Below are 27308 nucleotides of genomic sequence, written 5' to 3'. Positions count from 1 at the left end.
GGAGCTTGCAGTGAGCCGAGATCGCGCCACTGCACTCCATCCAGCCTGGGCGACAGAGCGAGACTCCGTCTCAAAAACAAACAAACAAAACAAATTCAACGTTTATGTTTTGTGCCTTGTAAGCTACCGTTGTGATGAAGTAAAATGTGTAGTTTGTGACAGTGATTTGTTTCTCTCCCTGGGTAATAGTTAACCTCTTCTTTGAGAAGTCAGAAGGTGAGCTCTTTAATGCTTTCTTTTTAAGTAAGTTATCTTTTGTATGTTTCATAAAATTATTATATATGTTGGAAATTTTAGAACCATCTCAGTGGATGAATTATCTTGCAGTCCTGTGATGCGTAAAATATAACAATATGCTTGTGATTTCTCCTTAGGAACTTTTCAAATTGAGACTAATTGCAGAGGTTCCAATTGACCAGCATTCATAGGGTAAGATTAACATCATGAATTATAAACACATGGTAAAGATAATTACAATTAAGTTGGTAGCTTGGGGCAAATAGATACTGAATACTTCGTATGTAAAAGAGATTACTATTCTTACAGATGTTTTGAGTAAAATCTTTCCAAGGTTTGTAAACCAGTTAATAAACAGAAAATTAGATCTGTAACCTTTTAGTAAAAATGTCATCTTCCTACCTTTTGTGGATTTTGTATGCAGGAAAATATATGTATACATGATATTCGTCATTTTTAACAGTAAAATCTAAGGAATATAATAAATGCCCATGGCAGACTTAGAGTCCATGTCTGTATTTTTCTGGTTTTTGTTTAAGGTAGAATTTTTAATATTGCCATAGATTTGGTTTGCTGTATTTCTATTAAGTAAAAGATGGCCATACTTTCTTTGAGTGGCCAAGTCAGAAGTAAGCCCTATACTCTGTTGCTTCCTGCAAACATCATTCGTCTTTTGTAATTGCAGAAGATTAATCTTAAGTTAGATTGTAGCAGTGCTTTTAGCTTTGACACAATGAATGAAGAATTTGTACACTGTATAACAGCACAACTCTCTGATGTTCTGAATACAGCTTAAAAGTGTCACCCAGCTCTGAACAGACAGTCTAGATGAATCAGTGGTGGAGACAAGCGGTCTGTCACCTACTGCATTCTAAACACCCTTCTTTTTTACATATGAAGGTGAAGATCCTTTGACTTCTTAGGTATATTCACATTTCCATTCTGACTCATTGAGTTAACCATACATTCTTTTTAATTTTATAATTTCAACTTTTATTTTAGATTCGGGGATACATGATCAGGTTTGTTATAAGGGTATATTGCATGACACTGAGGTTGGGAGTAAGGATGATCCTGTCACCCAGGTAGTGAGCATAGTGTACAATAGGAAAACTTTCAGCCCTTGCCTGTCTCCCTTCCTTTCTCCTTTTGGAGTCCCCAGTGTCTGTTGTTCCCATCTTTATATCTATGTGTACCCATTGCTTAGCTCCCACTTATATAAGTGAAAAAATGTATTTAGTTTTCTGTTTCTGCTTTAGCTCACAGAGGATAATGGCCTCCAGCTTCATCCATGTTGCTGCAAAGGACTTGATTTCCTTCTTTTTTATGGCTATGTAGTCTTCCATGGTGTATATGTACCATATTTTCTATTTTTTTCTTTGTCTTTTTTTTTAATTTTTATTTTAAGTTCAGGGGTACACGTGCAAGTTTGCTACATAGATATACTTGTGTCATGGGGGTTTGTGGTGGATATTATTTTATCACCCAGGGATTAAGCTGAGTACCCATTAGTTATTTTCCCTGGTCCTCTTTCTTCTCCCACCCTCCACCCTTTGATAGGCCCCAGTATGTGGTGTTCCCCTCTATGTGTGCATGTGTTCTCATCATTTAGCTCCTACTTGTAAGTAAGAACACGTGGCTTGCAGAACATTTGGTTTTCTGTTCCTGCATTAGTTTGCTAAGGATAATGGCCTCCAGCTCCATCCATATCCCTTCAAAGGACATGGTATCATTCTTTTTTATGGCTGCGTAGTATTCCATGGTGTATATGAACCACATTTCCTTTATCCAGTCTATCATTGATGGGCATTTAGGTTGATTCTATGTCTTTGCTATTGTGAATAGTGCTGCAATGAATATGCACACGCATGTGTCTTTATAATAGAATGATTTATATGCTTTGGGTATGTGCCCAGTAATGGGATGGCTGAGTTGAATGGTGTTTCTGTCTTTAGGTCTTTGAGGAATTGCCACATTGTCTTCCACAATGGTTGAACTGATTTACACTCCCACCAACAATGTGTACGCATTCCTTTTTCTCCACAACATCATTAGCATCTGTTTTTTGACCTTTTAATAATATCCTTTCTGGCTGGTGTGAGATGGTATCTCATTGTGGTTTTGATTTGCATTTCTCTAATGATCAGTGATGCTGATCATTTTTTCATATGCTTCTTGGCCGTGTGTATGTCTTCTTTTGAGTAATGTCTGTTCATGTGTTTGCCCACTTTTTTATGGGGTTGTTTTTTCTTGTAAATTTGTTTAAGTTCCTTGAGATGCTGGATATTAAACCTTTGTCGGATGCATAGTTTGCAAAAATTTTTTCCCATTCTGTAGGTTGTTTGTTTACTCTGTTGATAAGCAGAAGCTCTTTAATTTAATTAGGTCCATTTCTCAGTTTTTGCTTTTGTTCCAATTGCTTTTGGCATCTTCATTATTAAATCTTTGCCATGCTTATTGTCCTGAATGATATTTGCCTAGGTTGTCTTCCAGGGTTTTTATAATTTGGGATTTTATGTTTAAGTCTTTAATCCATCTTGAGTTAGTTTTTCTATATGGTGTAAGGAAGGGGTCCAGTTTTAATCTTCTGTATATGACTAGCCAGTTATCCCAGCACCATTTATCAAATAGGGAATCCTTTCCCAATTGCTCGTTTTTGTGTTGTTGAAGACCAGATAGTGGTAGGTATGCGGTCTTATTTCTGTGTTCTCTATTCTGTGCCATTGGTCTATCTGTCTGCTTTGTGCCAGTACCATGCTATTTTGGGTTATTGTAGCCCTGTAGTATAGTTTGAAGTCTGGCAATGTGATGCCTCCAACTTTGTTTCTTTTGCTTAGCATTGCCTTGGCTATGCAGAGTTTTGTTTTGTTTTGTTTTGTTTGTTCCACGTGAATTTTAAAATAGTTTTTTCTAGTTCTGTGAAGAATTTCAATGGTAGTTTAATAGGAATAGCATTGAATCTATACATTGCTTTGAACAGTATGGACATTTTAATGATACAGATTCTTCTTATCCATGAGCATGGAATGTTTTTCCATTTATTTTGTGTTGTCTTCAACTTCTTTGAGCAGTGGTTTGTAGTTCTCCCTAGTTCACTATATTCCCAGGTATTTTATTCTTTTTGTGCCAGTTGTAAATGGGAGTTTGTCCCTGAGTTGGCTCTCGACATGACTGTTGTTGGTGTATAGGAATGCTAGTGATTTTCACACGTCGATTTTGTATCTGGAGACTTTGCTGAAGTTATCAGCTTAAGAAGCTTTTGGGCTGAGACTATGGGGTTTTCTAGATATAAGACCATGTTGTCACAAACAGGGATACTTTGCTTTCCTCTTTTCCTATTTGGATGCACTTTATTTCTTTCTCTTGCCTCATTGCCCTGGCAAGGACTTCAATACTGTGTTGAATAGGAATGGTGAGAGAGAGTATTATTATTGTGTGCTGGTTTTCTTTCTTTCTTTTTTTTTTTTCTTTCCTTTTTTGCTAAGGAGTGTTTTACTTCCAAGTATGTGATCAATTTTAAAGTATGTACCATGTAGCAATGGCAATGAGAAAAATGTATATTGTGTTTTTGGTTGGATAGTTCTGTAGATATCTGTCAGGTCCATTTGATTCAGTGTTGAGTTTAGGTCCTGAATATCTTTGTTAATTTTCTGTCTCAGTGACCTAATATTGTCAGTGGGGTGTTAAAGTCTCCTACTATTTTTGATTGGGAGTCTAAGTCTCTTTAAGGTCTCTAAGAACTTGCTTTGTGAATCTGGGTGCTCCTATGCTTATGAAGCTTCATTTGGCCAGATATGAAATTATGGGTTAAAATTTCTGTTAAGAATGTTGAATATTGACTTCTATTCTCTTCTGGCTGGTAGAGTTTCAGCTGAAAAGTTTGCTATTAGTCTGAAGGGCTTTTCATTGTAGGTGACCTGACCTTTCTCTCTAGCTGCCTTTAACATTTTGTCTTTCACTTCAACCTTGGAGAATCTGTTGATTGTGTGTCTTGGGGATCATCTTCTTGTGAAGTATCTTACTGGGGTTCTCTGCACTTCCTGAATTTGAATGTTGGCCTCTCTAGCTAGATTGGGGAAGTTTTCATGGATGATATCCTGACATATGTTTTCAAGGTTGGTTCCATTCTCCCCATCTCTTTCAGGTAAACCAATCAACCATAGATTCAGTCTTTTTATATAATCCCATATTTCTTGGAGGCTTTGTTCATTCAGAAAGGCCATCCTCCAACTTTGAGATTATTTTGTCCACTTGGTCTCTGCTGTCTGCCTGTCATTTGAAAGGTGAGAGTGTGATTCAGAAGGGATTACATAGGCAGTGGGTTTTGTTCTACATAGTATGACTTGCTTACTGTGGTGTGGGGTATGGTCAGGAAAATAGTCTTATAAACAGCAAAAGGTGATGGAGAAGGATTTGAGGTTACCTTCTCTGTAAGAATTATCCGGCAACTCGTGGCTTATGCTTGTGTTCATATTACAAGAATATGGCTGCAACTTCTTTTATTTTAAGTAGATTTTAGAAAATATGGTAGCTTACTAAAAACCTCAAAGAATTGGGAGATCTTTTCCTAAAGAGAAAAATATTATCTACAAGAAATATATGATGTATTTTATAACTGCCAGAAATAAGTAAAAGTGAAGCAATATTCCTTAAAGTTTAGAACAACTCAAATGTTGGCCAGGCACGGTGACTCACACCTATAATCCCAGCACTTTGGGAGGCCGAGGTGGGTGGATCATGAGGTCAGGAGATAGAGACCATCCTGGCTAACATGGTGAAACCCCATCTCTACTAAAAATACAAAAAATTAGCCGGACGTGGTGGTGGGCACCTGTAGTCCCAGCTATGTGGGAGGCTTAGGCAGGAGAATGGCATGAACCCAGGACGGGGAGGTTGCAGTGAGCCGAGATCACACCCTGCACTCCAGCCTGGGTGGCAGAGCGAGACTCCATCAAAAAAAAACAACAACAACAACAACAACTCGGATGTCATTAGGATTTCTATAATTTTTCCCGTAGTTTTAATTCACTCAGTAACTTTTTAATTTAATTTATTTCTTACTATTTATAATTATTTTATTTCATCTATTCAGTAACTTTCTCCAAGGGCTTCTGATGACTAGGGTAATTTTTCTAATGTTTAGAGTATTCATCAGATTGTTTCCCAGATCCATTATCTTACTACAGCTTTGGGTCAGAAGCTCTGGAATGGCAGTTGTGTGTGTCTCTCTTCTCCTTTGGTTCTCTGTATTATTTTATGATGATGTCAGCTTCTTTCCTTGAATTCTGATTTTTGTGTTCCAGAAATACTGTGCTTCTCCTTTACCTCACTGACCCTGCTTCTCTATCCTTTTTCACTCTTCCTTATCTAATATACCTTCCTTACCTATTTTATAGAGGGGACAGCAATTCTGTCCTTCACTCACTAAATTCTTTCTCTCAAATAATTCATTTCTGTGGCACTGACCACCACTTAAATGGTCATGACTTCCTACAGTGGGCTAAACATGGCTGCTAAGGCTTAGCAACTCACCCATCAAGAGGTGGAGTTGATTTCCCCACCCTTGGAATCTGGCTGGCTGTGGTAGGTTTTTTGATCAATAGAATGTGGCAGAAATGGTGTCGAGTAATTTCCAAGGCTGGGCCTTAAGAGACTTGTAGTGTCTGTTTTTGTGTGCTTGAAACATTCCTTGTTAGATCTTAGTCTCTTGCTGTGAGGAAGCCTGATTAGCCATATAGAGGACTGGCAAGGCCCCTGGTCGACAGCCTAAGCTGGGCTCCCAGCCAGCAATCAGTAGAAGCACCAGTGTTGTGATGGAGGCACTATGGGCCTTCTAAGTATTCTAGCGTTCCAGCTGACACCATGTGACCTGCCACATCATCCCATAGAATCATGAGACATTATGAATTGTTAGTTTAGCCACTAAGTTTTGACTTGTTACACAGAATAAAGAATCAAAACAAAAATTGGTACCTAGAAGTGAGATGCTGCCATAACAAAAAATCTGTCATTTTGTCTTTGAGACCAGGTGTCAGTGAAGGCCTGAAGGGCAGTTAGAATACTGTTGCTGTTGGAGGGTGTCAGATGGTACCCTTGCTTTATATTGAGAAAAAAGTCAGCAAGACCATCACCTGCAGTAACATGGAACATAGAAAATGAACCTAATGATGTTGTGGATCTAGCTTAGGAGATTTTCCAGCAAAATATCAGAAGCTCTGAGTGACCCCTTTAACTCCTTTTTTAACTCCTTTTTTTTTTTTTGATACTATGATCAAAGTATTTCAAGAAAGAAACCAATTAAAGAAGAAACTATTTTGATTTTAAGCAGACTTTAGAGGAAGTATTTCCAACCCTGAATTGTCTCAGATTGTAAATCCAACTGTTTCACATCCCCAGCTCTTCTACCCAGCAAAAGATACTCAAAGAAAGAAATGGCCTCAGGTCCAAAGATCAGATCCAGAACATTACTGCCAGTAAAACTTGGTCTCAAGGTGAAAATAAAAGTAAAGGCATAGCTGTAAGACCCTTTATTAAAACTTCAAAAAGATTGAAGGCAGTGCCTCATAGAACCTCTCAGCTAAATGGAAGGGCTTCTAATAATTTCAAGGGTCTTGTCCCACAGCTTTCTGGAACTGAGTTAGATGACAAGATCCTGGACTTCAAGCCTGAATTTGATGCCATAGTGGGATGAAGTTTTGGGGGGGTGGGTCTTGAGAAAGTGTTAGTGTGCTTTGCATATAAGAGGAATGTGAATCATTTGTGCGGCCAGAGAGTAGACTGTGGTGGATTAAGCATGACTGGAGACTCTTTGCCACTCCTCCCATTAAAAGGTAGAGTCCACTTCCCTTCCCCTTGAATCTGGACTGGACTTGTGACTCCTTTGGCCAGTAGATTTTGGTGGATGTGTCAGTGTGTAGCTTCAAGCCTATGCCTTACAAGAGCTATAGCTTTTACTTTTGTGCTTGGAATGTATTGTCTTAGAACCCACCCACCATGCTATGTGAGGACACTCAAAGAGCCACATGGAGTCTCACATGAAGGAGTTACCAGCCAGCAGTTAGCACCAACTACCAGCCTAAGGAATGAGGACATTTTGTACCTTCCAACCATCTGGAAGGTGTGCCAGCCAACACTATGAAGTGAAAGAACCTCCCACAGAATCTCAAGAAATAAAACCTTTTCTTAAGCCATTAAGGCTTGGAATATGCAGAACAGTTAGCAAAAACCCTCCCATCTCTATTGCTGCTGAGTTCTTGCCACTCCCTGGGAAAGATTCTATCACCCTGAATACACCCTAAAAGTTTGAATGGTTGGGGGATCTTTTTCATTTTGTACATTTAATTGTTATATAAATATTTATTGTGCCCCATGTGCTAGAAACTGTGTAAGATACTATAATATCATAGGATCAAAATCTGAATCCACTTGACTCCTGCCTCTGCGTGGACCTCTTTATCTGATGTTGCTATAGGTGGTACTGAATTTTAATTTCCCTTGACTATTTTATTCTTGGCTTTCTTTTTGAACATATTATAAACTTTACCCTTATTATTTCTCACCCACATAATTGAAATAGCCTTTCAGCCGCTCCCTTTGTTTCTAATCCCTCCTCCCACATTCCATCCTGCATATCTCCATAGCTCAGTGATTCACTGTTCTACCGCTTCACGTTTCTGAGACTCTGAAGGGTTCATGTGGAGATGGTATCTGTTACTTTGTAGTCTGTAGAGCGGAGAGAGCATCCTAGATGTCTAGTGCAACTTCCAGGAAGACTTAAAAGATAGGCGCTTTTCTCAGATAACTTTATTGTCTATCTTGTAAGCTTTCTCCTCCTGGGGAGATTTGGGGAAAAAAAAAAAAAATCTGGCCTCCTAGACCAATTGACTTGCTCTGTAGGAGTAAGGCCTGGGTTTAGGTTTCTTTTAAAAGTGCCCCAAGAGATTCTAAGGTGAAACTGAGATTGAGAATCACTGTCTTAGATTTGTGATTCTTGAAAAGTGGTCCTTGGACCAGCAGCATCAACATGAACTAGGAATTTGTTAGCAATGCAGTTCTTGAGACCTACTTCCTACCTTATGAATTGGCCACTCTGAGGGATGGACTCGTCATGTCATGTTTTAATAAGCTCTTGTGATTTTTATGTCCATTAATATTAGAGAACCACTATTAGAAAAATCTTTCTAGGTCTCAAAACTACAACTGAGTTTGGGAAGCGTGTTTGTTATTTGAAAATCTCTGTACTAACAAGATCTGAAAGAACTGGAAAGGGACATAAGGAAACTGGTATATCAAATGTTACTGCTGGTGATCATTTAGGTACTTGAAAATGTTTAATGCGTGTCATGAAGTCTCTCAAGAGTGGTTAAATGAGTTACTTAGCATAAAGAAAGGGGGCAAATTAATCAGAGATACTGATGCATTGTTTCCTGGAGAGAGAACTCAACAAAAGGTGAATTTAAATTTCAGTTAGATATATGTTAGTCCCAAAAAACATCTTAATGGGAAGTAGCACTAAACATTTTGAAGGGCTCTAAGGTGATTTTTAAATCAGTGTTCAATGAGAGTAATGTAGAGAACCACATTTGGAATTGTTCGGCTATAATCCCTGGCTGGGGTCAGAGACAGATCTTTGAAGTAGCCTCCAGTTCTCAGTATATAATGACACTAAATACCATCTGATCATCATTTGTTTATTTTTTCACTTGTTATTTTAGAAATGCTTTCAAAGTAAAATAAGGACTACTGGGAAGTACAGATGCCTAACTTGAATGTTGATTTTACAGTCTTAGAGACTTTGGAGTAAGATTGTCAAGTGAATTCATGTATTTTGAAAAAGCTTTTATGACTTCTTAATGAGGTTTAAAAGCTGAAAGAATGGGATTAGAACTGTAAAATCCATTACTCTTAACATTTCTTTGGAATGATTTAGTGTGTTTGTATATTAGAAATAGAGATCTTATTTGGATTGAGTCACCATTGTTTACTAAAATATGGTCTGGAAACAATTTCCTGGACAAACAGTATTAAATGGCATAATGACAAAGGATAGCTATGCTTAAACTCTCTAGTTAAGCACTTCATAGGAAAATTAGCATCATTTTATATATAGGAATGCTGAGATGTTTTATATATACTTAAATCTAGATGCTGTATATTTAAATATTAAGTTTTAGTTCAGTAGAAAATATTTAGTAGGAAAATGTTTAGCTGAGAAAGTAGATTGTATGTAATGGAAGACATCACAGAAAACTAGATTTACATCCTTATTCAAAAGATTATAATAGAACCCAGTTATAATGCAGATATTGGGTGAGTTGGGAAAGAGCGATAATTAGCTTTTTCTTCAGCTTTTGAGAGACCTAAGACTGTTAATTGGATTGACTGAGACCATGTCGTCTGGTGTGCATGAGGTTGGGATTTGAGTCTGAGGACCTAGGTTCCAGTTGCAACTTTATTTCTTGCAGGTTTTGTCACCTTGGACAAGGTAAATTCTTTGAGCCTGCCTTAATTTCTATGCATATAAACATAAAGAGTAATACTATTTATTTCAGTGGCTTGTTTTAAGTATAAAACAAATTAATGTAAATGAGACATGCTTTGAAGGTAGAAAAACAGATGTTAAATTATTAATAAAGTAGAAAGTGTATTTCTGATATTTAAAGAGAACTGTATTGTATAAGAAGAATCATGGCTGAGTAGCATTTTTGAATTATGCAATAAATTCTTTTCTGGCATGTTACAAATGCAGCTGCTGTGAAAGAATATGTAAAATGTTTCACACATCAGATGTCTTTATCATGCTCAGTGCACATAAATGCAGTCATGTGATATATGTTGTAAGACTTTTATAAAAGCTTGTGAATTGTGAATGAGAAATTCTTACTCCAGTGGTGCTATGTAATTAGGAATTAGTATACAGCTAGGTTCTTATACATACTAACTGTGCTTTCTAACCTTCAAAACAATTTGATGCTGGATGGTGACTAATTGTAAAATAGGCTTTGCACATGACTTGGTAAACCCAAAGTAAGTTTTGGACATGCCCAGCTTTTTGATATTTGAAATGACAAGCTTACAAGATTATTGCTAAAAGTATCTTAAATACAATTTGGGGTCAGTACTCTTAGGAGTATTTGAAGTACTTTTTAAAACAGATTGTATAATGTAAAACCTCCCTAGAAACTTTTTTTTGAGGTTTCATAGGTACTAAAAGATATAATTTTTACATTCAATTAAAAACAAATTCTAGCATTTTACAATTTTTCTCACAGTTCAGATTATCAATATATATGTAATTTAGCTATCACAAATTATTGAACTATAAATGTTACAAATGGGTTTGTTAACCTCTAAATTAAACAAATATAAAGCCTAAGTATGTTTAATAATAACATAATTTCCAGTAATTTCAGCCATATTTCTGAGCTGTATCTGGAAGAGTGTATTCACTTGTCATTTTTTCTAATGATATTGGTAGGCTAAATTTTAGGAGCACTGAGACTTATTTGGATAGATGTTTGGTTTTAAATATGGGTACAGAAATCACTTGGTGTGACAAGCCATCTGAAAAATGCAAATAAGAACAACTGTGTATGAGGAATGAGTGAGAGAAATTAACATATGTCGACTACTTAGAAAAGCTAAGTGTTCATCTAAGTGTTGTAGATACAGAATTTTAAAATATGTTGTGTTTAAATTTCTGAAGGAACTTCCCTGTAATTGAAAAGAAGTTCAGGGAGTGAGTATGGTTTAATGAATGTGAGTGGGGCCCTGTAGATACAACTTTGCCAGAATGTGCCCCAGTGTGAAAAGTAAACTGACCTGTGAAAATCTAAGCCAGGCACAGTGGCTCACACCTGTAATCCCAGCATTTGAGAGGCCAAGGTGGAAGGATTGCTTGAGGCCAGGAGTATGAAAATCTATTTGCCATATCATGTCTTATGACAGAGAGGGTTTCTGGAGACAGTATCTCCAGTTGGTTTGTTTGAATGACTATAGCTATTTTAAGATATTTATGTTTTCTCATAGAATGAAGACAAACACAGAGATGGTGTGTCTAAGAAACTTCAAAAGGTGTAGACCTCCTGACTGAAGCATACTGATTTATTTAATTTTTTTCATTATAGTAAGTATAAATATTTAAAATACATTATTTTGGTCAATGTTGACTTGTATTTTTATTGACTAAATATTCACTCTCTGTCAAATACCCTTATCATTGTTGGAGCTACCGTTGTTTTCATTCTTCTACAATTTCAGTTGCATATCTTAAATGAATTTAATTCTCAGGACCTTTGAGAGGACAAATGAAACTTGAATTTAGAGCTGAAAGAACCCTTTGAAATATCTGCTTCACTCTTTTTATCCATTACAAGAAATTCTTTTGCAACTTCCCTGATGGATGGTCATTTTATTTATCAAGATTCTGCTCAGGACATAGAGCTGAACTGTTTCACAAAGCAGCCAGTTCGATGACTTTCCACCACAGATTGAATCAAAATGTAATTTTCTAAAGCTTCCACGTACCTGGTTCTACCTTGGGAACAAATCCACTATTCTTTCACCTGTGAGGTTGTTGCGCAAAAATGTAAAGATAAATTCTCAGGCTCACCTAGTCATCTATTATCTCAGCTGAATTTCATCAATTGCCTGTGTTCCTCTGTAGGAAATGGTTTGGAAACAACAGCTCCTGGTTGGTTTTTTGCCCATTTTATCTTTAACCTGTAACTGAGCATTGGGTTTCAGTATTGTGATCTCACCAGGCAGGTACAGGAGAACTGCAGCTCCTTTATCTGGGTTCACCTATTAATATAGCCAGAAGTTATAATCAATATTTCAACATAACAACTATCACATGACTAGCTGAAAGTATGCATACATGTCAACTAAAATCCTAAAGTCTTTTTCACATGTTCTTTCTTTCATCCAGCAGTGTTTTCTACCATCCCTCACACCCCTGGTCCCATCATATTTATAGTATTTTGAGGTCTAAGCCCAGGACTTTCTCTTTGCCTCATGTATTCCTCTCATTTTAGTTTCAACACACAATTATGTAAGGCAGAGAGGTGAGGCAGAATGAGAAGAGTTGAGAGTTAGAAATAGACCCACTTAGCTGGAGTGAAGGAGAGAAGCCCTGAAGAGTTATATAATCCACCTGTAGGTCCTAGGAGGAAGGTGAATCCATATAATGTAATGTGATGCCCAGAGAGGACACAAGCAGAAAGTAGTGCTCCAGTCCAGCAATTAAACTCAGAAATTGTAGAATGCCCTAACAGGTACAAGAGCATGAAGCTGTAGGGTTCAGGGTCAGATGGTCAGGAATATGCTGAGGATGAGACTTATTAACAGGGAGCAGGGACTCTGTAATGGGACTCTAAGGTTCAAGGCAGGATACCAGATCCCAGAAAGAGGGCAAATGAGAGTAAAAAAGTCTTCCTGGCTGGGCACGGTGGCTCAGGCCTGTAATCTCAGCTCTTTGGGAGGCCAAGGCGGGCAGATCACAAGGTCAGGAGTTCGAGACCAGCCTGGCCAACATGGTGAAAGCCCATCTCTACTAAAAAGACACAAAAATTAGCCGGACATGGTGGCATGCACCTGTAGTCCCAGCTGCTCAGGAGGCTGAGGCAGGAGAATTGCTTGGACCTGGGAGGCGGAGGTTTCAGTGAGCTGAGATTGTGCCACTAGAGTCTATGTCAAAAAAATATATATATATATTCCTTGGGGATGCTACTAATACTAGGGTGTCTAGAGAGAAACTCAAGCCCAGAATAGATGATGAGACTCCAGACTCAAGAAAATCCAGGAGAAGCCCTTGGAAATAGGTTAGAGCTGGACTACCAGCAAGGGAGGACCATGCTACCATTACTATTTTTCTTCTTTTTCTTAGCAGATATTTTCTAAGACCCACATATTTCCTTTTACCTTACTCTGTGCTATCTTATAGATGATCTGGATTTTGCTGATTAGCAATTTTTGAAACAATTGATGTATGTAAGACTCAACATTGGCCGGGCGCGGTGGCTCAAGCCTGTAATCCCAGCACTTTGGGAGGCTGAGACAGGCGGATCACGAGGTCAGGAGATTGAGACCATCCTGGCTAACACGGTGAAACCCCGTCTCTACTAAAAAAATAAAATAAAATAAATAAAATAAAATACAAAAAACTAGCCGGGCGAGGTGGCCGGCACCTGTAGTCCCAGCTACTCAGGAGGCTGAGGCAGGAGAATGGCATGAACCCGGGAGGCGGAGCTTGCAGTGAGCTGAGATCCGGCCACCGCACTCCAGCCTGGGCGACAGAGCGAGACTCCGTCTCAAAAAAAAAAAAAAAAGACTCAACATAGAAATTCTCAGGAATGTTGTCTTAATACTTTTCAGTATGAAAATACAAGATAATCTTGTTTTCCTGAAGACAAAAATAATTTAATAATGGAATATACCTTATTCGTTTATCTTTTTAGTACTTTGCCATCACAACATTAAACATGAGAGGAGGGAGTCCCCGTGATCGAGTATTCTAGCAGAGCTTTTCTTCCTTATTCTTTTTTAAACCATAACTTTTAAATACTTCCCAAGTTTTAAATACTCAAAAGTTTTTTAATACTCACGTACTTAAATTACAAAGCGAAAGCTTGTGTGGAAAGGAGATAATACATTCAGTGACAGGTTGTTTTGGGCATAGAATTGTAGACCCCTCTAAGCCTAAGGGGTAATTTTACAAAGCAGAGCTTGCTTAAAAGAGGCTCCTTGTGGTGACTAAAACAACTCTCGGGCTATAAGTGATGCTTCAGACATGGGAGAAGGTGTGGAAAGGAGCTTACTCAGACATTTTGGAAGGTACAATGTGACCATTGGAAATTAGGTGGCTGGCTGTGGTGGCTCATAGTTGTAATCCCAGCACTTTCAGAGGCCAAGCAGGGAGGATCACTTGAGGGCAAGAGTCTAAGGCCTGTGAGACCCTGTCAAAAAAAGAAAGAAAGAAAGAGAGAGAGAAAGAGAGAGGGGGTAGAGGAAGGAGCATAGGAGCAAGTTTTTCAAATGTCAGTTGAAGACAGATTGACTCCTGGTTTTTAGTAGCCTAGCCTGGAGTTGAGATCCAAGACGTAATGAGATAATTACCTCAAGAGCTCCCCCTAAATTTCTTTCTGGTCACTATCACTGAACGGTCCTCCATCTAAGAGACTATGGCTCAAAGTTGGATGGCCTATCGTTTCAAATGAAACCAGAAGACTTATGTGCCCCTTGATCAGCTCTCCCTTTTAGGTTTGACCCCAGAGCTAAATCGTACTTGGAAAGGAGGGCATGTGTGTATGAGCATTAGAGTGAAATGCTTATTTGAGTACTTGCTTCAGTAGTGTTTATTTTCCTCTTCCAGTTTCTGTCCTCCTACAAGGGAAAGTCATGATTACACTAACTGAGCTAAAATGCTTAGCAGATGCCCAGTCATCTTATCACATCTTAAAACCATGGTGGGACGTCTTCTGGTATTACATCACACTGATCATGCTGCTGGTGGCCGTGCTGGCCGGAGCTCTCCAGCTGACGCAGAGCAGGGTTCTGTGCTGTCTTCCATGCAAAGTGGAATTTGACAATCACTGTGCCGTGCCTTGGGACATCCTGAAAGCCAGCATGAACACATCCTCTAATCCTGGGACACCGCTTCCACTCCCCCTCCGAATCCAGAATGACCTCCACCGACAGCAGTACTCCTATATCGATGCCGTCTGTTACGAGAAACAGCTCCATTGGTTTGCAAAGTTTTTCCCCTACCTGGTGCTCTTGCACACGCTCATCTTTGCAGCCTGTAGCAACTTTTGGCTTCACTACCCCAGTACCAGTTCCAGACTCGAGCATTTTGTGGCCATCCTTCACAAATGCTTCGATTCTCCATGGACCACCCGTGCCCTGTCAGAAACAGTGGCCGAGCAGTCAGTGAGGCCTCTGAAACTCTCCAAGTCCAAGATTTTGCTTTCGTCCTCAGGGTGTTCAGCTGACATAGATTCTAGCAAACAGTCATTGCCCTACCCACAGCCAGGTTTGGAGTCAGCTGGCATAGAAAGCCCAACTTCCAGTGTCCTGGACAAGAAGGAGGGTGAACAGGCCAAAGCCATCTTTGAAAAAGTGAGAAGATTCCGCATGCACGTGGAGCAGAAGGACATCATTTATAGAGTATATCTGAAACAGATAATAGTCAAAGTCATTTTGTTTGTGCTCATCATAACTTATGTTCCATATTTTTTAACCTACATCACTCTTGAAATCGACTGTTCAGTTGATGTGCAGGCTTTTACAGGATACAAGCGCTACCAGTGTGTCTATTCCTTGGCAGAAATCTTTAAGGTCCTGGCTTCATTTTATGTCATTTTGGTTATACTTTACGGTCTGACCTCTTCCTACAGCCTGTGGTGGATGCTGAGGAGTTCCCTGAAGCAATATTCCTTTGAGGCGTTAAGAGAAAAAAGCAACTACAGTGACATCCCTGATGTCAAGAATGACTTTGCCTTCATCCTTCATCTGGCTGATCAGTATGATCCTCTTTATTCCAAACGCTTCTCCATATTCCTGTCAGAGGTCAGTGAGAACAAACTGAAACAGATCAACCTCAATAATGAATGGACAGTTGAGAAACTGAAAAGTAAGCTTGTGAAAAATGCCCAGGACAAGATAGAGCTGCATCTTTTTATGCTCAATGGTCTTCCAGACAATGTCTTTGAGTTAACTGAAATGGAAGTGCTAAGCCTGGAGCTTATCCCAGAGGTGAAGCTGCCCTCTGCAGTCTCACAGCTGGTCAACCTCAAGGAGCTTCATGTGTACCATTCATCTCTGGTCGTAGACCATCCTGCACTGGCCTTTCTAGAGGAGAATTTAAAAATTCTCCGCCTGAAATTTACTGAAATGGGAAAAATCCCACGCTGGGTATTTCACCTCAAGAATCTCAAGGAACTTTATCTTTCAGGCTGTGTTCTCCCTGAACAGTTGAGTACTATGCAGTTGGAGGGCTTTCAGGACTTAAAAAATCTGAGGACCCTCTACTTGAAGAGCAGCCTCTCCCGGATCCCACAGGTTGTTACAGACCTCCTGCCTTCACTGCAGAAACTGTCCCTTGATAATGAGGGAAGCAAACTGGTTGTGTTGAACAACTTGAAAAAGATGGTCAATCTGAAAAGCCTAGAACTGATCAGCTGTGACCTGGAACGCATTCCACACTCCATTTTCAGCCTGAATAATTTGCATGAGTTAGACCTAAGGGAAAACAACCTTAAAACTGTAGAAGAGATCATTAGCTTTCAGCATCTTCAGAATCTTTCCTGCTTAAAGTTATGGCACAATAACATTGCTTATATTCCTGCACAGATTGGGGCATTATCTAACCTCGAGCAGCTCTCTTTGGACCATAATAATATTGAGAATCTGCCCTTGCAGCTTTTCCTATGCACCAAACTACATTATTTGGATCTAAGCTATAACCACTTGACCTTCATTCCAGAAGAAATCCAGTATCTGAGTAATTTGCAGTACTTTGCTGTGACCAACAACAATGTAAGTAAATCCATTCCTTCCTTTGTTCAGTATCTGCCGCACTTTTAGTGTGTTACATAGGGCAAGCAAACACACTTCAAATCATGCTATGTGTTCTCAAGCCAAGCCCAATCTGATCTTGTATAAATTACCAAAACACTGAGCATCCATTTTTAATCTAACTTACAAGTCATCATGGAGATTTTATGAAAAAACATATAAGCAGTTGGCATAATTCCTGGCACATAATAGTTGCTCAGCAAATGTTTTTCTCTTTGTGTTTTTTTTCCCCCCAATTTTCTACATAAACATCACAGAGTATTTTAAACTATTTAATTCATTATGGTAGAGCTTACTTTTTGTTTTATGAAGGTTTTAGGTATTAGGGAGTTTGGTAAAACTTTTCTGCTTTCCAAATCTGTCATAATAAAATAACTTCTTATTTTAAAATGCTGGAATTATGACTTATTCATAAATCCTTTCTGTGATGTGGTGAAAAAGATTTGAAATCTGCATGCATGTCTAGAAAGATGATTCAAAATGAAAGGCCTGCCTCCATAATGCAACACTACGGCTTCTTAGAAGCTTTTTCCAGGATCCATACTTTAGAATGAACCATAATTTGCAATAGTAAAGCCAAGTTAAGGAAAACTTAACTTTACCAAAACATGAAAAAACAAAATAAATGAGTAGTTTCCTAGATTAAGATATGGAGGAGGAGGAAAAAGGAAAAATTCATGGTAGTCTAAAGGTAAGAGAGTGAGGCTAATGTCCATTTTGGAAGAAAGAGGGAAAACCTAGTCAGAAATCAAATCTACCAAAGGATGAAACTGACATTCCTCTACTTGAAAATGGGTATTCCACCACACTTCAAAATATATTATCCAAAAATTAGCTGGGCGTGGTGGCGGGCGCCTGAAGTCCCAGCTACTCAGGAGTGTGAGGCAGGAGAATCACTTGAACCCGGGAGGCGGAGGTTGCAGTGAGCCGAGATTCCGCCACTGCACTCAAGCCTGGTGACAGAGCAAGACTCTGTCTCAAAAAAAAAAAAAAGAAAAGAAAAAGAAAATCTATTATCTTTTAGACTTTTTGTAGTTCATATGTCATGGTAAATATAGTTACGAGCATCGTGTTGGCTAATAAACATATTAATTATACAATATTTTTGAAAACCATGAGTGTTAGAGAAATACCAGAAAATTGGGGGGTGAGAGCAAAATTCATGCTGATTTTTAGAACTCTCTGACTTTATTCATATATAAAAGGAGCGAGTCCATTGTTAGACAAATGAGACATCTTCAGATCTTAAACGTTTGTGAGATTTTAAAACTACATTAGGATTGACCTAGATGAACAGTGTGCATCAGAATTCCCCAAAGAGCTTGCTGAAACACAGATTCCTGAGCCCCGCTCCCAGGGTTTCCAGTTCAGTAGGCCGGATGTAGGACCCAAGAGTCTGCATTTCTAAAACGTCCCCAGGTGGAGCTGATGATGCTGGCCTAGTGACTGCACTCTGAAAATCACAGGTCTAGAAGTGTATCAGTGCCATTTAATTAGGCAGCTGATTAATATTAATATTTTGCTCACATTTTTTCATTGTTACATTTGTAATAAAAATATAAATAATATTTTTAAAGGCATTGGTTCCACTAAGCAGTTACAGACAGTTAAATCACTTTTAAAAATGGATTTTTGAAAGTCGCAGCTTATTCAGTTGTTAGCTGGCCATGCATTATTTAAATGTATGAGCAGGTGAATGTTTTCACCGAGTTAGTGTAATAAAGAAACCTTAAAACCCTTAGTACTTTTGACACCAAGTTTATGGAATGGAATCCTGGACCATATCTGAAAGAATAAGTGTGAATATCAGACACATGCTTTCTTGAATAAGAAAGGATACTTTCTTTGTACCACAGGAAAAGTCTTATGCTGAAAATACTTTATAACCAAAATGGAATGGTATCTTTTTGAGTGGGTTGTCCCAGAAATCTGAGAAAAAGTAGTTGCTGAGCATCTTTGGAGCCAAAATGATGAACATGACATTTTTGGTGAACTTAGAGTCAAAGAAGCACTGTGCAGAGACTATGTAACAACAATATAAATAAACTAAAACTCATCAGAGGACAGCCACCAGGAAGATGAAAACTCTGATGGAATACTTCAGCCTCATGATGGGAAGTACAGGTGGGAGGGGAGAATCGTCCACAATATTGGTCTTCAGATATTTGAAAAATTTACATGGAGAGTAAAACTTGCTGGGAATAACTACAGTGTTAGAACTTAGGGCAAGTGGAGAGAACTAGGGCCAGTAGGGGAAGATTTCTCATCTTTCCCATATAGCATCCAAAGATTGAATGAGCATTTGAGGAGGGAAAAGTCATTTTCTTATTAATAAAACTCTCCAGACAGGGAATGCCAGATACTCAGCAGGAGGGTTGTTAAAGGCATCAGGAATTCATGTTTCATGTGGGGATTTAACTAATTTCAAGATTATTTCCAACCTTGAGAGTCTCATGATTCTGAGTTGGACCAAAATATTGAACCATGAGGTCAGGAGTTCAAGACCAGCCTGGCCAATATGGTGAAACTCCATCTCTATTAAAAATAAAAAAATTAGTTGAACATGGTGGCACGTGCCTGTAGTCCCAGCTGCTCAGGAGGCTGAGGCAGAAGAATCGCTTGAACCCGGGAGGCAGAAGTTGCAGTGAGCCGAGATCGCGCCACTGCACTCTAGCCTGGGTGACAGAGCAAGACTCCGTCTCAAAAAAGGAAAAAAAGAAAATATCACACTGGCTGCATACATAGTTAGATATGCATATACTCAGAAATTCAAGCCAATTAATCCATGTGGAATGGCAGTTGATAAAGATTCCTATAGGATGCATTTTAAACGTCTGATCTCAAGACTTGGGCAGTGTATCAGGTTTATAGATGGAGGCAACAAATACTACCTCTTAAGCAGAAAAGACATTAGTTGAAAGGATATTAGGTATCTCATATTACCACTGAAAAGACTGCAAAACCAAGCTTGGAAAACAGGCACAAAGTAAGACAGCAGTGAGGACTGTAGCCAGAATCATAGTGGAAAAGCACAATGGTGAGGATACACTGCCGAGGACCTTACCAGCTCAGAGCACTGGTTCTGTTCCTGAAAACTTGATGTTGCTGTTCTTGTGACCCTGGGCCTCCCACAGAATAGATTCTTCGTGGCTTCAACTTCTTTGTGATGTTAGCCCCAATTCAAAGTCCAAGTCTGAGCAGCTGATTGACATAGCTAATGAATGCCCACATTGTGGCTGTAAGAGAGCTGAGAACACAAGAATCTAGTGGTAGTAGTTTCTCTAGTAGGAAGTGAGCTCTGCTACCCACCAAGACTCATAAGGTAGGGAATTACCTCGACATGGGAAGGTATTCGGCAGTCTCTGGGTGGCAGATATTCACTGAGCGCGAGAGCCTTTAACATATGAATATGCGTTGTGCTTCTCCAACAAGAGATGGTATGCAATATTTGCCAAATGTGTTTGAGCAAGACACTTTTTTTATAGAGTGACTCTTGTGTTCTGTGAAGCATACCCTAGAACACTGGATTAGGGAAGTGTTAAAAAATAGAGGTCATCCACAGAGGGCTGAAATAAGCGTGCCCAGATGTACAAAGAGATGAGACCATTTAGTAAGGTGGGTCAGAATGGAGAGTGCCTGGAAATCTGCCATCAAATTCATGTTTGATTCATTGGATAGTGACTAGGGTGAGACTTGAGCTTGAAAGTGCTAGTTAGCCTGAACTGGTACCTTCAAAGGAGGCTCTGATTGTAGCATATGAAAGGCTTGTGAGAGGACAGCCAAGAAACAAAACCCCATGGAAAGGTTGAATCAGTTAGGATTTGGAAGTAGGAATACAGATTTAAAACAAGAGACAAAGACTCTCATACCTGAAAGGAACACTGAGTCCGCAGACTGCAGCCTGGGGGTCAAGTCTACCCACTGCCTGTTTTTATACAGCCCAGACTAGGATTGATTTTTACATTTTTAGATGGTTGGGGGAAGAAAATCAAAAGAATATTTTGTGACCCATGAAAATTATATGAAATTCAAATTTCAGTTTTCACAAATAGATTCCGTTGTTCTTATTAGGGGGCCTGTATTACAACAAAATGATATTCAGTTGTTATGTTTTGAATTTCATCACTTAAAAATGTATGGAATTTTTTTTTCTATTATATAAGGACCTACATAACATTTTCAGTTTTGCCTCTTGGCCTAGAAAGCCTAAAATACTTATTCTTCTGGTCCTTTGGAGAAAACTTTGCCAGCCCTTACTCTAGTCCACTTCCCTTATTTTACTGATGCTCAGAGCAGTTCACCTGAGGTCTGAAGTTTCCTGGCAAGGGGGCTAGGATGGAACCCAAACATTCTGATTTCTACTCTACTGTTCTTCTACTATGTCTCATTGGATCAATTCAAGTGATTCTACATGGGGAACAGTGGTATGTGCGGGTGGGCATGGAAGGTGGGAGAAATGGAGGCCAAGATCCATCCCTATCGCAGTGCCAAAGAGTAATTGGATTATGGTGGCATTGATTGTAATGGAGAGAAGCACAAGGCTTTGAACTAGGTTTGCTGAAATCTTAGACCAGTCCAATTTACAGATAGGTCTTCTTACTTCCACATTTGTGCTTTTTTTTTTTTTTTTCTTATATTAGTTTGAAGACTTCTAGCCAGAAGGTGAATAATGTAGAAATTCCTCCTGAAGATCATCTGTGTGACACTGAGTTTTGTTTTTGGCATCACTACTTAGAAATATTCAGCTGTGTTTCTTGAAATGATTGGACTTTAGGGTTTGGTAAGCTTTTCCCAAGATAGCATGTGTCATTGGCCAGGAAAAAAAAAAAAGGAAATCTGGTATTGAGAAGGATTCTAAAGTAAGATCCCAGCCTCTGGGAAAAAGTGGGGGTATTTAATTTACAATGTTAGCCATAGATGTAAAAGAAAACCATCCTGTTCTCGGGGACTTCAATTCATTTTGCTGAAGACATTTGGTTGTCAGAGAATTCTAGGATGTAGAGAGATTATATAGCCATTAGTTTTTGTTGTTGTCATCTATTTTGTAGTTTATTATGTAGTTTATGTATGTGTGTATTATATATTATAGTTTATTCCATAAAACCATTTTCTTGTTGAAGTATGTCATCCCCATAATAGTCTGTAAGCTTTCTCATTGGTTTTTTAGAAGAAATCAGAAATCAGTGATCCACTAAGGTAATATTTTGCTCTCTGGCTCATGTGTCATACAGTCTAAGAAAGGGCATGCTAAATAAATTAGTTTTAAGTAATTGTTTTCTAACATTTTTTATAAAATTTGTTTTTATAACATTTGTTGACCCAGGCAAAATTGGAGTTCTTGTAAGCTTCAAGGCAAACTATTTTTAAAACTATAAGTAGATTTTTCAGGATACAATTGCTGAGTTGAAGGAAAGTCTTGAGTCTTTAACAAAACTCTCCCAGCTCATTTAGAAAAATTGAATGAGAGTAGGTGAGGTAAGATCCTGTGCCTTAGTTGGGCAGGGAGCTGGAGAGAAAGCCCTGGAGATGGACCCTCGCCCATAGGAGGAGTTTCGCCAGCGCAGCTCTTGACTCACTTTCACAGCAGCAATGCTAAGGGGCTGGCCCTGAGGCTCATTCCCACTGCCTTGGGAAATCCCTTTCCTCTACTGGAGCCTGAGAAGTGCACTGAAATCACAGATGTAGAGATTTGAAAGGAGACTGGTGGGAATGTGGTAGTGCTGATAGCCAGACAAGAGAGTGAGGGCAATGGCTTCAGGGTAATCACCCAGTAGGAAATCAGTCCAGTTAAAGGAGGCTCTTGCTGGGAATCTGAAGCTGACTGAAGAAGGGAAATATGGAATTCCCTAATGCAGTTCAGGTTAGGGTACTTTTCTTCATACCACTCATTACAGACAATTGTGTAATTGTTTAATGTTTCTCTCTTCCATGAGACTAGTGCTTCTCAACTGGGAATGATTTTGTCTCCCAAGAGACATTTGTCTGGAAACATTTTTGGTTGTCACAACTGGGAAGGGGAGTGGCACTGGCAACTGGTGGGTGGAGGCTGAGGATGCTGCCTCCACCCACAGGACAGCCCCACAGCAAGAATTTTTCCACCCAGAATGTCAACAATGCTGAGGCTGAGATGTCAATGGTGACCTGCATTATTAGGCTAGTTTTCAAAGGCAGTCTTTCTAACTCAGTACTTTATCCCAGCAGCTAGCTGGGAACCTGGCACATCAGAAGGCACTCAGCACGTGCTCACTGAATATAAATGAGCCAAGCCTAATTTCTTTTTTAGCCAGTTTGACTGAGTCATTTCATAGGCACCAACAAGCACTCTTAATAATGCACACTGCAAAAGACTGATTTTTTCTCCACTTGGACATCACTGACCCTACTTCTGAGCTGCAGGTGTCTCTGTGCAGAAGGGGTTGCCTTAGAAAGAGGTTGCATTTCTTCTCATCTCTCTGCCTCATCTCTCAATGTAAGTCTGCATGTGTCGGGTTTGCATTGCTCTTGGGAAGGAAATGAAAGTGAAGGGTAGATATTTTTCCCTTTGTTTATATCTAATATTTTAGTGTACAATGATGATCTATATGGAATGTTGTTCTTAGCAGTGACAATCATTAGATTTATTTTTAAGGATATACAGCACTGAATGTGTGTTAGAGGGAGGGGTGGTGTAGGAGAATGGAGTTTACAACATCATTAACATTTTTTATGGAATTTGGTCATTTTTTAGCTTATATAAAAGCTATTTATCCTTTTGAGGAGAGACAGTTCTGGATGGCCCTAGAAACTTGTCTCCCATCAGGTCTGCATTAGCCCATCAGAGGATATAGGCCAAGTCCCTGAGTGCCCTTTTTATCCCTGTTTCTAACAAAGCCAGTTTTTGAACCAAGGAACCTACAATATTTCATGGTTTTGTAGGTGGCCCCTGTCCCCAGCCAATATGTAAAGTATTATGGGGGTGGGGGGCGGTGGTATGTGCAGTCTATCTGTGCTGAGGCCAGACTTACCCCTCAGTGAAGTGATGGGTTGAAGGGATTGTGTATGTGCTCAACTTCTTCTCTGGAGGTCTTTCCTCAATAAACCCTATGTCTTGTATGTACTGTGGCTCCCTTAGAAATTGACATACAACCTATCTACCATATAGGGGAGCAGTCAACGTGAGCAGCTTTAGGAGTTAGCCTAATTTGCATAATATGTATTATATTTAAAATTATCTCTGTATTATAAATTATTTAATTGAAACCATGCCAGAGGGAAGGAACAAGAGTAAATATTCAGGTGTATGTGTATGTAGAGGGGAATGAAATGTGCATGTATATATAATGTTTTTTTGCTTCTGCAGGCTTTTTTTTTTTTTTTTTTTTTTGAGACAGAGTCTTGCTCTGTCACCCAGGCTGGAGTGCAGTGGTGAGATCTCTGCTCACTGCAAGCTCCGCCTCCCGGGTTCCCGCCATTCTCCTGGCTCAGCCTCCCAAGTAGCTGGGACTACAGGTGCGGCCACCTTGCCCGGCTAGTTTTTTGTATTTTTTAGTAGAGATGGGGTTTCACCCTGTTAGCCAGGATGGTCTCGATCTCCTGACCTCGTGATCCGCCCATCTTGGCCTCCCAAAGTGCTGGGACTACAGGCTTGAGCCACCGCACCCGGCCTTCTGTAGGCTTTTTTAAAAAAGAGAATAAAGTTTTCAGTCTGCTCTCAGGATCTTAGGATGTTTTTAAGGGTATTATTCATTACATTACACAGTAAACGTTTTATGAAGACTCTTGAGGGTGATTTATTTCTGATCCAGGACTCAAGAGTAATTATTATTCTTCTTACTGGTTTGTTTTTTATCTTAACGACCATGTGTGTATAACTACATTTTCTTTAAGAATTGCTTGTTAGAGTGTTTAAAACCAAACTCGTTGCTCACCCATATACAGCAAGGATGTAGGTGTCCAAGGTAGCCACAGTCCTCACTCCTCGCTGTACTCCTGTCTTTATTTTCCCTCTATCTTTTCATCTACTTCAAATTTATCATCATTGTAGTCTGCATCACTTATAAACCTCCAGAAATGTGTTTTTGGAAAAAAGGTAAATGTCTTATCAAAAACCACCAAAAACCTATTTTACCAATTTCTTTTTCTTCCCTTTCCAGATTGAGATGCTACCAGATGGGCTGTTTCAGTGCAAAAAGCTGCAATGTTTACTTTTGGGGAAAAATAGCTTGATGAATTTGTCCCCTCACGTGGGTGAGCTGTCAAACCTTACTCATCTGGAGCTCATTGGTAATTACCTGGAAACACTTCCTCCTGAACTGGAAGGATGTCAGTCCCTAAAACGGAGCTGTCTGATTGTTGAGGAGAACTTGCTCAATACTCTTCCTCTCCCTGTAACAGAACGTTTACAGACGTGCTTAGACAAATGTTGACTTAAAGAAAAGAGACCCATGTTTCAAAATCATTTTTAAAAGTATGCTCAGCCGGGCGTGGTGGCTCACGCCTATAATCCCAGCACTTTGGGAGGCCAAGATGGGCAGATTGCTTGAGGTCAGGAGTTCGAGACCAGTCTGGCCAACCTGGTGAAACCCCATCTCTGCTAAAAATACAAAAAAATTAGCCAGGCGTGGTGGCATGCACCTGTAATCCCAGCTACTTGGGAGGCTGAGGCAGGGGAATTGCTTGAACCAGGGAGGTGGAGGTTGCAGTGAGCCAAGATTGCACCACTGTACACCAGCCTGGATAACAGAGCAAGACTCTGTCTCAAAAAAAATAAAATAAAATAAAAATAAAAATAAAATAATGCTCCAGGGCTTTAAATGAGAAGTAAAATTTTCTAAGTTAATAAAGATGAAGATTGGGTGACTATTATGATGAACCGTAACTAAATGTCTTATTAAAGCAACTCAGTATCTAGCCCTAAATTAACCAGGTAAAAACTGTTAACACTAACCTGAAGTTTGTGAATAATTGTTCTTTAACTTATTGAGATGTTGCAAGAAATGCACATCGAGGGTGGACTGGAAGCTATGAAATGACTGAATTCCTCCTTGCAGTGTTTGCCTTCAAGATTGTATAGGTATTCTGTCCTCTTCTTCCCCCAAGTCCCCATTACTTATTTGCACACGTTTTAACTGACTTCCTGTTTTGATATTTATCACCAAGAACATAAACTCATCAATATGAATTGTCTTGATATATACTCACCACTGTCTTTGATTTATGTTCCTAAATTTTTTTAGATGGGGTGTATTGTGCTTGGCAGAATTCGTTTTGGGCTTAATTTTTACTTCCTTTCCCAGCTTGCTTGAGTCTTCCTTAACCTGATTTTCTCAACACCAATGATGACCCTGAGAAAATGCCTGCATCTGGCCTTTGCCTAGAACAGGAGCTGAGTATTTAAGATGTATTATCCTTGGGGCATCCTGAAAATTAATGTATTCCCTAAAATTTCTTCTTGTCTATCATCAAGGCCTTTTTTTATTTGTTAAGAATTTTTATATTAAATGTAAAACATATAAATATTTTCTATTGTATAATCTTGGATTCAAAATCTGTGAGGATCATTTTTGTAAGATACATAGAATTTATGCATTTCTTTATGAACTTACTGTTAGTGTACTTGGTTTTGGCTGTTTATGACTCTCATGTTTGTGTACATTCTGCTCCAAAATGTTTTTGTACTCTGCAACTAATTACTTTTGGATAACAAAAGCCTTGTGTTTAATGCCCTAAAGTATTTGGGGGTTTCCTTGTGAAAGAGTGGCCGAATCATCTACCTCTCTCTTCCCTAGTCGCTGTGCAATCGTACGGGTACAATTCTTAATTACTTACAAAAACTGTGATAGAGAGGAGAGGTACAGATTTGGTTCTTAAATTGATTTTAAAATACAGAAATTTAGTAAGAGTTAAAGCAAAAGACTTTTTTCCCCCTCCATCTGCGTAATCTCTAGCTGTGATTATAATGTAAAACAGCCTCTATTCAGTGTCTAAAATGAGTTCTCAAAACCCACAAAGAAATAGATCCATTTAACTGAAATTCATCTCATGCCTTTATCTAACTCCTCTGGAAAATACATTTTGCTCCTTTTTATAAAGAGCTTTGTGTTTGGCCTTTTATTATGCATATTTTTTAATGAATAAAATCAACTGACTCATTTTTGGGAAATGTACATCTTTAATGTGTTTTTCCCTAAGGGTCTAGGCATTATGATGCCACCTCTTCATTTTGGATATAACTATGAAGAAATCTATTAACTGCACCTACACAAAACGGGAAAGCACTATAGGTAAACAGTACTGTGTATATGGAATTGTGGTGCGTGGTATATGTTTTCTCTTGCTTTGTTCCAGAAAGATGAAAGTGAGTCTTTAAAGCATAGCAAATAGAGCTTCCCTCACCTGCCACACACTCCTGCACTAAAGTTCAGAGAAAGGAATGATTCAAATCAAATGAAATTTGGATAATATTAGCTATGAGGAATATAGGACACCAAACACACTGCCTCACACATTATTGTTTA

The 27308-nt window shown here is 39.0% G+C and overlaps 1 protein-coding gene across 1 annotated transcript; it reads left to right on the top strand.

The window, feature by feature from the left end:
• Positions 1-181: 181 nt before the first annotated feature.
• LRRC8B (leucine rich repeat containing 8 family, member B) lies at positions 182-26902 on the top strand. Its single transcript, XM_011956048.1, has 5 exons — positions 182-243; positions 375-429; positions 11266-11362; positions 14609-16773; positions 24945-26902. The coding sequence occupies exons 4-5, from the start codon at positions 14635-14637 to the stop codon at positions 25215-25217; spliced, it is 2412 nt and encodes an 803-aa protein (XP_011811438.1). The 5' UTR covers positions 182-243; positions 375-429; positions 11266-11362; positions 14609-14634; the 3' UTR covers positions 25218-26902.
• Positions 26903-27308: the final 406 nt, after the last annotated feature.

This window comes from Colobus angolensis, unplaced genomic scaffold (assembly GCF_000951035.1).
Source record: "Colobus angolensis palliatus isolate OR3802 unplaced genomic scaffold, Cang.pa_1.0 Scaffold41, whole genome shotgun sequence".
In the NCBI taxonomy this organism is placed as follows: domain Eukaryota; kingdom Metazoa; phylum Chordata; class Mammalia; order Primates; family Cercopithecidae; genus Colobus; species Colobus angolensis.
The sequence above is the reverse complement of the archived record's forward strand: the minus strand, read 5'-3'. Positions and strand labels throughout refer to the sequence as shown.

Excerpts from the sequence above, each read along its gene's own strand:
- LRRC8B (XM_011956048.1), top strand. The coding sequence starts at position 14,635 with ATGATTACACTAACTGAGCTAAAATGCTTAGCAGATGCCCAGTCATCT. Across the intron at positions 16,774-24,944 it reads TTGCTGTGACCAACAACAAT|ATTGAGATGCTACCAGATGG; the intron begins GTAAGTAAATCC and ends TTCCCTTTCCAG.